Genomic DNA, 12,111 nt, shown 5'->3' with positions numbered 1-12,111 from the left:
CAAATTAAAGGCTTAACTTTTGCAAAGTTTTCAGGATTCAGTTATGCTGCCACAATAAAAACTAATTTTATTTTAAGGCTTTTTGAACGTATTTAACTCTAAAGTTGTACACAGTTTTAACTTCTGCATAGTGCTCTCTCTGTGTTACTCACGTTTAGAGCATTATCTCTTTTTCATAAGCTTTCTTTTTTGTTTTTGAATATTTCTTGCTCCTTCATCAACACAACCTCAGGGAGACTTTTGATTAGTGCACAAAATATTCTTTTAAATGGTTTCCAAATGTTTATAAAGTGTACAGCTTTTGTGAAAGAGAAACATTAAATATGTTCTCTAGCTGCTTTAGTCTGTTTCAGGTCTGACAGAAGCTGTGTGTGCCTAGTTCGTTCTGATCCACTGGAAGCCTGTGTGTGCTCTGTCTCAGACCAGTCTCAAGCGGAGAGGTCCAACTCCATCGCCGTGGCCGGAGCTGTGATGGGCGCTGTCCTCGCTCTCTTCCTCATCGCCGTCTTCGTCATCGTGATTCTCACAGCTCGGAAAGCCCCTCCGACGGCCTATACCGACAAAGTGTAAGTCCAACAAATAATTCATGCTGGAGAATGTGCTTGGCTAGTTAAATAACGACATGGGACCTCTGGAGGGTTACTGGAGCCCACTGGTAGCTGTGGTTTACTTCTCGCTCCTGTGGAGAGCTCCGCGCCCCGGAGCAGGAAACACTGCGGGATCAGGTTGAAGGGCGGGAGATCGTCTTTGTCTTGGCACCAAGCCTTTGTCCTACTTTTGCTCCAAATGTGTCTGCAGTCCACCAGCTGCCACGTTTAATATAAGAGCAAAGAGGAACTTTAGGGTTAAATTATTTACACTCTGTCTCGGAGTAATGTGACTGATGTGAAACACTTTCTGAGTCTGTGCCATGTTTTTTTCTTATAGATAATAAAATCACAGGGAGCTTCTAGGTGGAAGGTGGACCTTCATTACTTTTTGCAGAAAGCAGGAACGTTTTTATTATGAAGACACAGCATTAACTCGTGAACATTTTCTGAACAGCAGCGCTTACAATTAAGCTGAAGAGCTAAGCGCCTCACCTTATGTCACTTTTGGAGATGATTCACTCCTTTCCATTACTTTAACACACTCCAGAGAAATCTCTGATTTAGGAGGGTAGATCATAATGATAAATACTTATGTAGGCCAGCTGTTGGAAAAATATTAACCTGTTCTCAGATATTATAAAACTGCCATTGTCCTGACTAACAACCACTGTATTGTGGTTCCGGTTCAGTCTCGATATTCCAGGTTCCTTAGTGAACAGAGGAACTGTCATTTTGGATCAGGAATGGCCGATCCAACACTGTAGGCAATTGTTATTGTTTTAGTATGCTGCAGCATTAGGAGAGAACCCCAAACCCTGAAAAACAGATTGACACCAGAAATAGCCTTCCACTAAGATTTGCCCTCTGCACATAGTCAGGCAAGTACCGTTCTCCACAAAACCCAGAAAGATCCACACAGACAGGTCAACATATGATTGCTTTAGAGTCCAGTGGCAGTACTTAGGTTTTACACCACTCCCTCTCATGGAAACCGAGTCGATAGAAGCGCTTTGTGACTTGTTCTTGAACTAAATTGAAGGCCGCAGTCTGTCTGTCTGTAGATTGCAGATTTTCGACACTGTTAGCCTTGCGCAAAGTGTCTCACTTTAGCTAACAGTTAGCTAACAGTTAACTGTCAAACTGTTGTTAGCTAACAGTTAGCTAACAGTTAACTATCAAACTGTCAAATTGTTAGCTAATAATTTGACAGTTTAACAGCTGTTAGCTCATAGCTAACTCTGTTAGCCTTGTCAAACGTAAAGCTAACAGTGTTGCCAGCTAAATGTTGCCTTTTGTATTAGGAATCAGACATTCATTATTTAGTCTTGAAAGTCTAAAAATGTTTAATAAATGGCTTTATAACCTTTCAGGTGAAAAGATCGACTGTTTCTCGATCTCTTTTTGAATTTCTCTAGATCAGGGGATGATAAGTTGCTTGACATTTTTCAGCCTACCTATTCATCACGACTATTCAAGTTATTTCTTTATTGTACAACGAAAATACACTAATTATTAAGGGACTTTCCACAGATTGGTTTAGATTGAATCTCCCTCTTCATGTAACGGGGCAAAAAAAAAGGGTTCTTATGCGTCATTTAAAGCTCAAAATAAAATGACATTCCTGCCAATTATGAGTGCATGTAATTTCATGTCAACCCAGAAACTTTTCGATGGGTATAAATATGGGACTGACAACCCACCCACTCCCCATTACATCTTCCTGTCCTCTGTTCATGTCTACATCATGTCAGTGACAACTCAAAGTGATTTAAAAGACGTCTCCGGTTCATGTCTGAGGCGGACCCAGCAGCATGGAGACCAGCTCAGCACCCCTGCATCACCGCGCTGACACTACAAAACGCTCGGTCCGGCCATGTGCCACGCCGGGGCGGTCAATGCCACGACAAACTTAGCATCTTAAGTGTGACCGTGGTCGGAAGTCCCAGTGGAATGAGGTGGAAGTGGTGGGGGAGAGGAGAGGCGGGAGTGGACGCACGCCTCGTCTCTCTCCTTCATCACGCCCAGCCGTGAGTGTAGGACAGCAGGTCACGGAGAGCACCGACTGTAATCTGTGTACGAGAGGGGGGAAAGCAGCGCTAGGCGACACACAGAGGTGGAAAAATCGATGCCTGCCGTGACATCTTTTTTATGAATTGCCAAGGTCAGTTTCTAGGTTTTTGGTTTAGCGGAGGATGGGGATTTCAGGAAATAACGGAGCGACTGTAACGTCCACGTCACGTGGGAGTCCAGATGAACAGCTGTCGGAAATCTTCAGATTTACTGCCACGTGCAGGAGGAGTCCATCACCTTTATCTTTATGGAGGCCGCTGTCCCTCTGACAGGGATACCTGAGCAATTTTATTGACTTACAACAAACTCTGGTAACTAATATCAGACAAAATTGCCTTTTACTCAACAGATTTGTTCAAGCTGCAGAAAACCTGAGCGTTATATTTCCCAAAACGCATCCAGCCTTGCCTAGAAAACGCTCACCTCTCTCTCACCTCTGGTTATTAATTTGTAACCTTAATAACATCGGCTTGATTAAAAACTTATTCCTGTAAGCAGCCATCCTGAACATGATTCAAAAGTTAATTTCCTTTATAAACACTCTCTGCTTTGACTGTTTTATTCATTCTGATTAAAAAGATCCTCTCCTTTCTGCCATGTCTCTTTTTTTCCTTTCTCTGCCAAGGATTGACCTTCCTCCGACTCACAAGCCGCCGCCTCCGTATTCGGAGAGAGCACCGGCTGTTCCTCTGGGAGTCCACGCATCACAAGTGGCCTGGCTGTGTCAGGTAAACCCCGCCACCTCGCTGCAGCCGACTCAGAGGCGTGTGTGAGGAGAGACCACTTTGTTTGCTCATGATGAGTCACAGCAAATAGTCAGAATAATAATAATTAAAGCAACAACAACAAGACAAGTGGGTTGTGTCATTATCTGAGGTTTTTAAGTGCTGAGACCTAATGGCTTTCCTCATTTCATATAAAGCATGATTCATTTTTAATCTGTGTTCTTAGCGTGTTCTTTTTTTAGACTCGCATGTGGAGTTGTTTTTGAGTCATACAAATCTAATTGACCCTTTTTCAGGAATTGCAAACTATTTCAATAATCTTGGTATCAAAATGAAGCTAGCATTTGGGAGGACTCAATCAAAAGTGTAAGCAGCTGCTACAGTTTCAGAGAAAATGAGCATAGAACATAAAATAATTTTGCTTGCATTATCCAGTATTTTAACTTTTTAAAAATATCATAAATGAGGCTGCAAGCTTTTGTAAATTATAGATTCACTTGTGGACATTACTGTGTAAGCATTGATGCATCTGTGGTGAACAACAGCAAATTTTAGAAATGTTTTTGTAAAAGCAAAAATAAAATATCTAGACAATTTGCACTTGGCACAGGCTGACACAAGTTGACACCGTCTACAAAACTGGGGATTTTCAGTGTTTTTACTTACTAAACGTAATACACTTAAGTTTACACGTTTAATATTGCTTATTTTTGAACCCTTTTTTAATATACACATCTGTTGTTTTTGTCCAGTTATAATTAAGCAATAAGAAATTGTTTTAGAAATCCAGTGTAAAAAAGAGACGAAAAATAACAAATGGAGGCACATTTTACCCAAATTAAAAAAAATATTTAAAAAAAACACCAAAATATATACTTTTTTTGGCACTACCAGAGCTCCCTACAGTATCTTTTTGGTGAAGGTTCCTGGTCACTGATGTCTGTCCTGCAGCCCATGGGGATAAACTCAAACACTCAAATGCTTTTTATCAGCTTCTAGCCAAGACTCTGACGTTTCTGTTGATCCCAGAAATGTCTCTAACTGAGCAGCAACGAGTGCAGGGAACAAAGTCAAAATCTGCTTGGGATGTTGTTTTTCAAACCCGCTTCATTCTGACTTGCAGGCTCGTAGAGCGGACCAGAGGTTTGAGCAGCGCCCGCCCGCAGCAGCGAGGCCCATACCACCGTCGGCCCAGCAGCGCCACTCCCGCCTGGAGTGGGTGTGCCATCAAAGCGGGACGGACCGGGTGTACATCAACCACCGTGAGCACTACGTGTGACAGATCTCCTACATGCAGTCCACTAATCACCCGAGCAGCAACCCAGCATATGTGCTTCACCTGATTCACCGAGCCATCAATCCGCAGGAGAGGAGAGGACAGGTGGCAGCGACGGAGGGAAATGTCTCACTGTGCAGGCAGCTTTTATTACATATTACTCCAAAAAAAAAAAAAAAAAAGTTAGGCATGTTGAGGGAACAGCCTGTTCTTGATGCGAGCCGTTTCCAGGCTCTCTCTGAAATAGGCTGTGCTGTGAATTTGTAGCTGTAGAAAGCCACGGATGGCACAGAACAAAAGTGAAATCAGGGGAACAGCCAGTACTGCTCCCTAAATGTCAGACTTTCTTTTCTCCGGCTTGGCTGTGTCAGACATTCAGCTTTTCTTTTTTTTTTAAACATTTTTTAAAAAAACAACCTCGCCTATAATACAATACAATGGATAATTATTTAAAATGGAAATCTGTGGCATTTTATTTATACTCAGACTCACAAACAGACCAAACCTCAGAGATCCAGTGAGATTCAATCTATGAGCTTTTGAATATGGAAATAGAAAATATGTGTTAGAATGTGTAGGCTTTGGATAGATTTAACTTTTTCTAGTGCAATGAGAAAGTATTCACACACAGTGAAATTTAATCGCATGTTCTCGGATTACAACCACGAACCTGAGTATATTTTATTGTGTTTCTACACCAAGTAGCTCATAATTGTGAAGACAAAGTGAATACATGGTTTTCAAAGCCTCTGGAAATGTGTCCAGCCACCTAGAGTCGATACTTTTACTGGATGTATTTTAGGATACATATCTACCAGCTCTGCATGTTGAGAAGACAATATTTTTGCCCCTTTTATTTATTTTTTTGCCCACATCAGTATCTTGTTGAATCTAAGATTCCAATCTGGACTTTGTCTATGCCAAACATGCTTCAGTCTAAATCGTTTTATTGTCATTTTTGCTGTTTATTTATGGGGGTTGGTTGTCTTGTTGGATCTCCACACCATTTTTCTTTATGTTGTTTTTTTTTGTTTTTTTTGGGATTGCTCCGTATTCAGGTCTTTTTTTCCACCAACTCTGACTGGCTTTCCGTTCCCCACCTTCTTCAAATCAGTGCTACATTCATGCTGGTTTGTGCAGCAAATATTTTCGTTTGTGCTGCTGTCCTATTGAAATTAAGGTAATTTATTAGTCTCCCATAGGAGACATTTGTTTAGGAAGGAGAGGCAAAACTGCAATGCAACAATAAAAACAGCACATGCAAAAAGGAGAATAGCTATAAATACTTAAACATAAAAACACAAATGTCAGATTGTGTTTGGCTTTGAAGATAATGAGAATTTTAAAGGTAATTTTGATTTCATAAAAGTGGGGGTGGGGGACCTGGTTGACCTTTTGACCTTTAAACTTTCATTAATATCTTCAAAGCCAAAGCAGCACAAACAAAAAATGTTGCTGCACAAACATTTGATAGCAATTTTGTCTGATTTGAAGATGGTGTGGGGGTGGGAAACATCCCAACCCACATCCCCACATCATGATACTACCACCACCGTGCATCACTGTAGTTCTAGATTGTAAATCAAAGTAAATCTGATATCTGGATAGAGAAAATGTCACTTGTCAAGATGACAACTGTCAGTTTCATTAGTGAAAAATAATAAAAAACCATGCATCACTTAAACTTTTATTTTTTAATAATTATGAGCTACTATTGTCTTTCACATAGAATCTCATTAAAATACATTAAAGTTTGTTGCAATGTGATAAAATGTGGTCCTTTTTCAAGGCACTGTAAACTTAACCCTTTACTTATCAGACACTAGAGGTGTGACATCAGCTGTGTAGTCAAAGTGAATCAGAGTTTGAGTTTTAATGTGCCGTTCTTCTAAATAACTAACCTGTCTAAGTGCCGTTTGGGGGGGTCTTACTGACCTCCACAGCCCACTGTAACAATGACATAATCCACTGTGAAGAGCTGAATATAAGCTATTTTCCTGTGTGATGTATTTACATGTATTAAAATGCACATTTTCTACCAGCCGGGTCTCGGTGTGACGCACGAAAATCACAAACGCGGCACGTAAAGAGAGAAAACAGTCAAAAACGTGATTGATTTTGAACTGCTGTGAAACGTCAAGCGGCTCCACATGAGCGTGTTCAGTGAGCTTTTTAAGTAAACACTGACAAATGGAAGCTCTGAGTCACAATTTAAGGCAATAAGAGAAGCTGGCCTTGAAGATATGAAAGAGAGCGTGAATTGACGCTAGTTTTTTTTTTTTTCTTTTTTCCTCTTTTAAAAAGAAAAAGAATCTCAAGGTCACCAACACATTGCCGTGGCTCCCAGACAAAGGGATGTTTTTTATTATTAAATACTGGGAATATTTTAAAAAGGGCCATTTACTAATAATGAGCTAGACGCTGCAATGAAATCATGTTGAAAGTGTTTGGTGTGTTATCTTAGATCACTCACAGCTCCGGCTCAGTAGCACCTTCCCAAGATTGACACCTAGTGGTTAAATGTGCTTCTGCAGCTTTAAATGAAGGTAAATTGTATGTTTTCTATTTTTTTTATTTTTGCATTAATAATTAAAGCTAGATTTATTCTCAGCTTGAGGTGCAATTCTTTTAAACACAGAAGTTGCAACAAAAAGCTGAGCTCCAGCGACCCATGTTGAATTTTTTTATAGGCACAACACACTTGTATAGCAAATACTTTTCTTTATTGGGGAACAACATTCCAGTAGGAAATAATACAAATGGTAAGTACCAATAGAAATATTGTAAACCAAAAACAAAAAAAAGTCACATCAGCGATGATATCTGCAGTGATTAAATTGTTAGAAAATCACGATTAAGTTTTACAGTGTATAATTGTACATGCTGTAAAACCAATTTAACACAAACAAACTTTCAGGACTTTCTATTTATTCCATGGCACCAAAAGTGAAGAAAATGCAGGTTGAATGGAAAGCACTGATGGAAAAACGAGACGAGTGAAAACACCGAGAGCCGAAATGTCTGCAGATCTACATCCCCACATCACAAGAGATGACAGAAAGAAAAAAGATCATGTTAATGCAGTACATATGAATATATGTAGATATATACTACACACTGTATGTATTTTAAGCTCATTAAGACACAATAGTTTGAGTGCAGCTTCGTTTTCACATTGATTTGATATGCATAAAGCAGGTTTCTGACGAGGAAATTGCACTGAAATACCCACACACTGGCTCAGTGTTGGCAGCTAGCTGTCAGTAAGAAAAGTCCCCACATTTACTAGACTTAAAAGTGAGTTTACAACTTAGACGGGTGAAAATTTTCAGGTCACAAGCGTCGATGTGTTTTACAGTACGTTAGAGATCAGTAGAAACTAGTGCATTATTTTGAAGTGGAAGAAGGTTGTTAAAATAGTTGACATCAACAAAGGAAACAAAATGTGAGCTTTTTTTTTTTTTGCTCAGCCAGATTGGACAAAAAAAAAAAAAACATGTTAACACAGATTCTCATTCATGGATATGCTTTGATTTGAACAAATCCATTTTAGATTTCACCCTCGACTCCCACATCATTATGCTGCCACCAACATGCGTAACCCTTGAGATGGAGTTTACATTTTGCATTCAATGCTGGTCTCATGTGAGACCTTGTATGGTTTCCCTTCAACTTCACAATTATGCACTATTTGGTGTTGGTCTGTCTCTCAAAATCCTAATAAAACAAGCAGAAATCTCAGGTTGTAACGTGACAAAATGTGAAACAGTTCAAGACTTTAGTGTTTTGAGATCCAAGCTGGTATCCAGCTGGATCTGTAGGGTTCCAGTGGAGCGCCACAAATCCAGATGGTCGAGATCAGAAAGTATGAGTGCAGCTAACTGAAGCAGAAGTGTTGGTTATGAACAATAATAATAATAAAAAAAACCTTAAACAATTTTAGTCCTTCTTCTGGAAGGTTTCTGTGGGATATTCATGGAAACGACCGCATTGGAAGTATAAATATATTCACATGAAATAAAACGACCACATGAAGTGATCTTGCACCAGGAATTAGAGTTATATAAAATGTAAAGTCTTGTATAAGTGGATTTGTTTGTTTACCGAAATGTTCTCGACCGGCAGTTTTGTTTGTTGTTGTTTTTGCTCACGAAATTATTCGGTAAATCAGAGCTAGTCGATCTGACGGTCAGCATTGTTTTCAGCACTGCCTCCTGGTGTTCAAACGGTGAACTACAAGTTACAGCAGAAGCGATAAAGTTCACTTTTCTAAACAAAATAATTTAAACTAATCCCTCGGATTTAGTGCTTTAACTGAAAATCATTGTTTTACATGAACTCTTAAGATAAACGACTATGAAAGCAAGAAAAAAGAGCCTGATTAAAATAAATTTGCTAACTAAGCAAAGTGTGATTAGCTTTTTAAGTTTTTCCAAAGTTGTTTAAACTTAAGTTTAGAGCTTGATAATAAGCAACCTGTATATATGTATGTGAAGGTATATTTTGTCACCATTTGTAGAAATTGACAGTGCAAACTGGTAACATTAATGTTGCCCACAGAGAGCATCTCAGTAAATAACATTTCCCACTTCATCCTCTGCCCGTCCCTCTCTGTGTGTGAATGGCAGCTTTGTTTTCTCTGTCGGCATCAATTAAATCTTGCTCCCATAAACAATCACAGTGGAGAGATGGAAATGAGCAGCCCCACCGGCGGCCCCACAGAGGACGAACGCTTTCTAAATCCCAAATTCTTTCAGTGTGCAACCAAAAAGTTACTTGGACTTGGGTTTCTGTTTGATGGCGGGAGCAGCTGGGGGTGCAGGCTTGGAGGCAGGGGCAGCAGAGGGTCTCACCATCTCATACAAACTGTCAAACCTGCAACGAGGCAATGCACAGTGAGAAAGATACCAGTAGCTTGGCATTATTGTCACAAAAACAACGTGTTTTATGTAGCGGGTCACTTACAGATTTCTGATTTTCTTCACAAACGCTCTGAACGCTCTGACAACCTTCCTTATCCGAACCTGGCAACAAAACGAGAAGTTAGTATCCCTAAAGCAAATCTAACTTTAACAAAAATAAATAAAATGTTTACCTGTTGTTTTTTGTATAACAGAGGAAGGGAGAAAACCGCAATCACAGCTGGAAGCAAAAACAAAACAGAATCAAGCTAAAACGCAAGGATGAATAAATCTTTTGTTACCAGATCAGGAGAGAGAGTTTAAAGTGTGAAGCAGGAGTTTGGAGTTGGTTTATTTAAATATTGGCTAATGTTTCTCACCAGCTATGATCAGAGTCAGCCCATTGGTGGCGATGCCCACGTACGTCAGCAGATAGAGGAGCAACACAAACTGAGGGACAGAAGATGAATCATTAGATCGTTAAGAAGATATTATGTAGCTGGAAGGTAAACAAGTGGATGTTCCAACACAAACCAAACAGTTTAATTTACAAAACCAGACCTGCACCAATCAGGTTCTTTCTGACTGAATTCAGATTTTGATTGATTTGTTTTTTGTTTTGTTGGGTTTTTTTCTTCTTCTTTTTTTTAAATCTTATTTAGCATTGGCTGGAATATTTATACAGATTTTTTTTTTAATAAACTCAAAAACTGCACATCAGAGTACATGCTGTTAGTTGAGCTGTTTACAGACAGAAAATGAGGCCATTTTTTGAATAAAGGAGATCACATTTTCTGTATTGGAACTGCCCATTGATTGATTGGTGATCAGCTCTGATCCTGTAGTTTTAAAAGTACAGAAGTGTAATATACACCAACACCATAGATCATATTGTGGGAGGTTTTGCTCTTTTTTAGCATTTTTAAAAATAAATTGGCATTTATTTTAAAAAATATAATATTTGCACTGTTTTTCTCTTTCTAACCTCGTTGCCAAGTTTAAATAAATGTCGTACAGCGCCTTATACTGTATTTTGTAAACCCAGGTAACAATGTGTACAAAATGGTTGTTATGGAGACACTGAGATTTAACAGTTTTTTTATTTTCTTGCCATCCTTACTTTGTAGATGCTCTCATATTTTGATGCCATGTTTTCTTGTCTTTTGAATTCCATTTTGAATTCTAACTTAATGAATTATATTTCTATGTTAAAGCGTATTTATACATACGGAAACAGCTTTTAGGACTTTGAGAGTGTGTGAGATTATGCTCTTATAGTAAAATATATAGAGGCTAAAAATGTTTTTCTGCTACCACTAGAGGGTGCCAAACATTTTCAAATCCAACACCTTTGCTCGTGAATCTATCTTTTTAAAAGTATTTTAAAAGTATTCACAGATCGTTTTTTTTTTTATCACGTGACAACCACATCCTTTTTAGTTTTAAGATTTTATATAAAAGACCAACACAAAGTACCACATGGCTCTAATTTGGAAGTAAATTATACATAATAACCACTTTGTTTTTTTAATAAAAGTCTAAAAATTGTGGTGTTTCACTTCAAATACTGATAAAGATCTTTTGGGATATGCCTCTACCCAATTTTCACATGTGCAGCCAGAAAGTGTTTTTCTGATCTTCATTGCAAACTAGTTTGTGTTGGTCAGTTACATAATTAAAATACCTCAAAGGTTGATGTTCTAACATGATAAAATGTGACAAAGTTCACTGTTCTAAAGCACTATACACATATATATACAGTGTGTATTATCATATCTTTGATTATTATCACTCTCAGACCTTAATAGAGTCTATCACGTTCTCGATGAAGAGAAGGCGTTTAATCTCTGTGACGGCAAAGGCGACCAGCAGCACCACCTCTTCGACCAGCATCACCGTCTCCTCATCGGTCAGAGAGCCGTCGTAATCCAGATACGACCTGGGCACAAAATCGCAAACGTGGAACGCAAGGAGGGCGTTAATCCTGACGCCTTTTCCCAAAATCAGGAGAAACGTGAACATTTCTGCAGTAGAGGAGGAGATCCAGTGAACATTCAAGAACGAATGAAGACCAACTCACTGGAAGGGGTGAACACCAGGGTTCCAGCGCAGCACTTCCAGTAGTTTGTAGTAAAGACGGAGCGTGGCAGTGGTGCACATGATGGCCAGGCACACGTGAGAGAGCACAGTGATGGCGCTCAGCTGGAAGAGGCTGGCCAGGCACATCACCAGACCAGTAAATACCACACCGGTCCACCGCATGTTCCTCCAATACACCAGATCCATGACTGCAAAACACAGTTACCTGCAATCAGCTGCACTGTTCTAAGAAGTAGTCAAACTTAAATATTTCAGACCCTCAAACTAATTTTATTTGTCAAAGAAAACCTGATTACAAGCAACATTTAGTTTTTTGGGGATTTTTAAAATGTTGATTTCATCAACATTTTGCATTCATGTTTTTATACAGCACTGCTTTATTTCTGCCACATTGGAGGGTCTGTTTAAAGTCCACATGACTTAATGTTGGAGAATTTCAAACATTAAGT

General features: G+C 39.2%; 2 protein-coding genes across 2 annotated transcripts in view; one reads left to right on the top strand and one right to left on the bottom strand.

Annotated features, from left to right (window-relative positions):
- Positions 1-5,536, top strand: part of nectin3b (nectin cell adhesion molecule 3b) — a 41,093-nt gene extending 35,557 nt beyond the window's left edge. The window contains exons 6-8 of the mRNA XM_016668367.1: positions 422-566; positions 3,286-3,388; positions 4,509-5,536. Coding sequence (XP_016523853.1) covers positions 422-566; positions 3,286-3,388; positions 4,509-4,664 — 404 coding nt within the window. The 3' untranslated portion in view covers positions 4,665-5,536. The remainder of the gene's footprint in view (positions 1-421; positions 567-3,285; positions 3,389-4,508) is intronic.
- A 1,829-nt stretch (positions 5,537-7,365) lies between these two features.
- rtn2b (reticulon 2b) overlaps positions 7,366-12,111 on the bottom strand; it is a 7,317-nt gene continuing 2,571 nt past the window's right edge. The window contains exons 2-7 of the mRNA XM_007546005.2: positions 11,643-11,850; positions 11,363-11,501; positions 9,943-10,012; positions 9,757-9,803; positions 9,627-9,685; positions 7,366-9,536 (exon numbers count right to left, since the gene is read on the bottom strand). Coding sequence (XP_007546067.1) covers positions 9,434-9,536; positions 9,627-9,685; positions 9,757-9,803; positions 9,943-10,012; positions 11,363-11,501; positions 11,643-11,850 — 626 coding nt within the window. The 3' untranslated portion in view covers positions 7,366-9,433. The remainder of the gene's footprint in view (positions 9,537-9,626; positions 9,686-9,756; positions 9,804-9,942; positions 10,013-11,362; positions 11,502-11,642; positions 11,851-12,111) is intronic.

This window comes from Poecilia formosa, unplaced genomic scaffold, assembly GCF_000485575.1.
Source record: "Poecilia formosa unplaced genomic scaffold, Poecilia_formosa-5.1.2 Scaffold14, whole genome shotgun sequence".
Classification (NCBI taxonomy): domain Eukaryota; kingdom Metazoa; phylum Chordata; class Actinopteri; order Cyprinodontiformes; family Poeciliidae; genus Poecilia; species Poecilia formosa.
The sequence above is the reverse complement of the archived record's forward strand: the minus strand, read 5'-3'. Positions and strand labels throughout refer to the sequence as shown.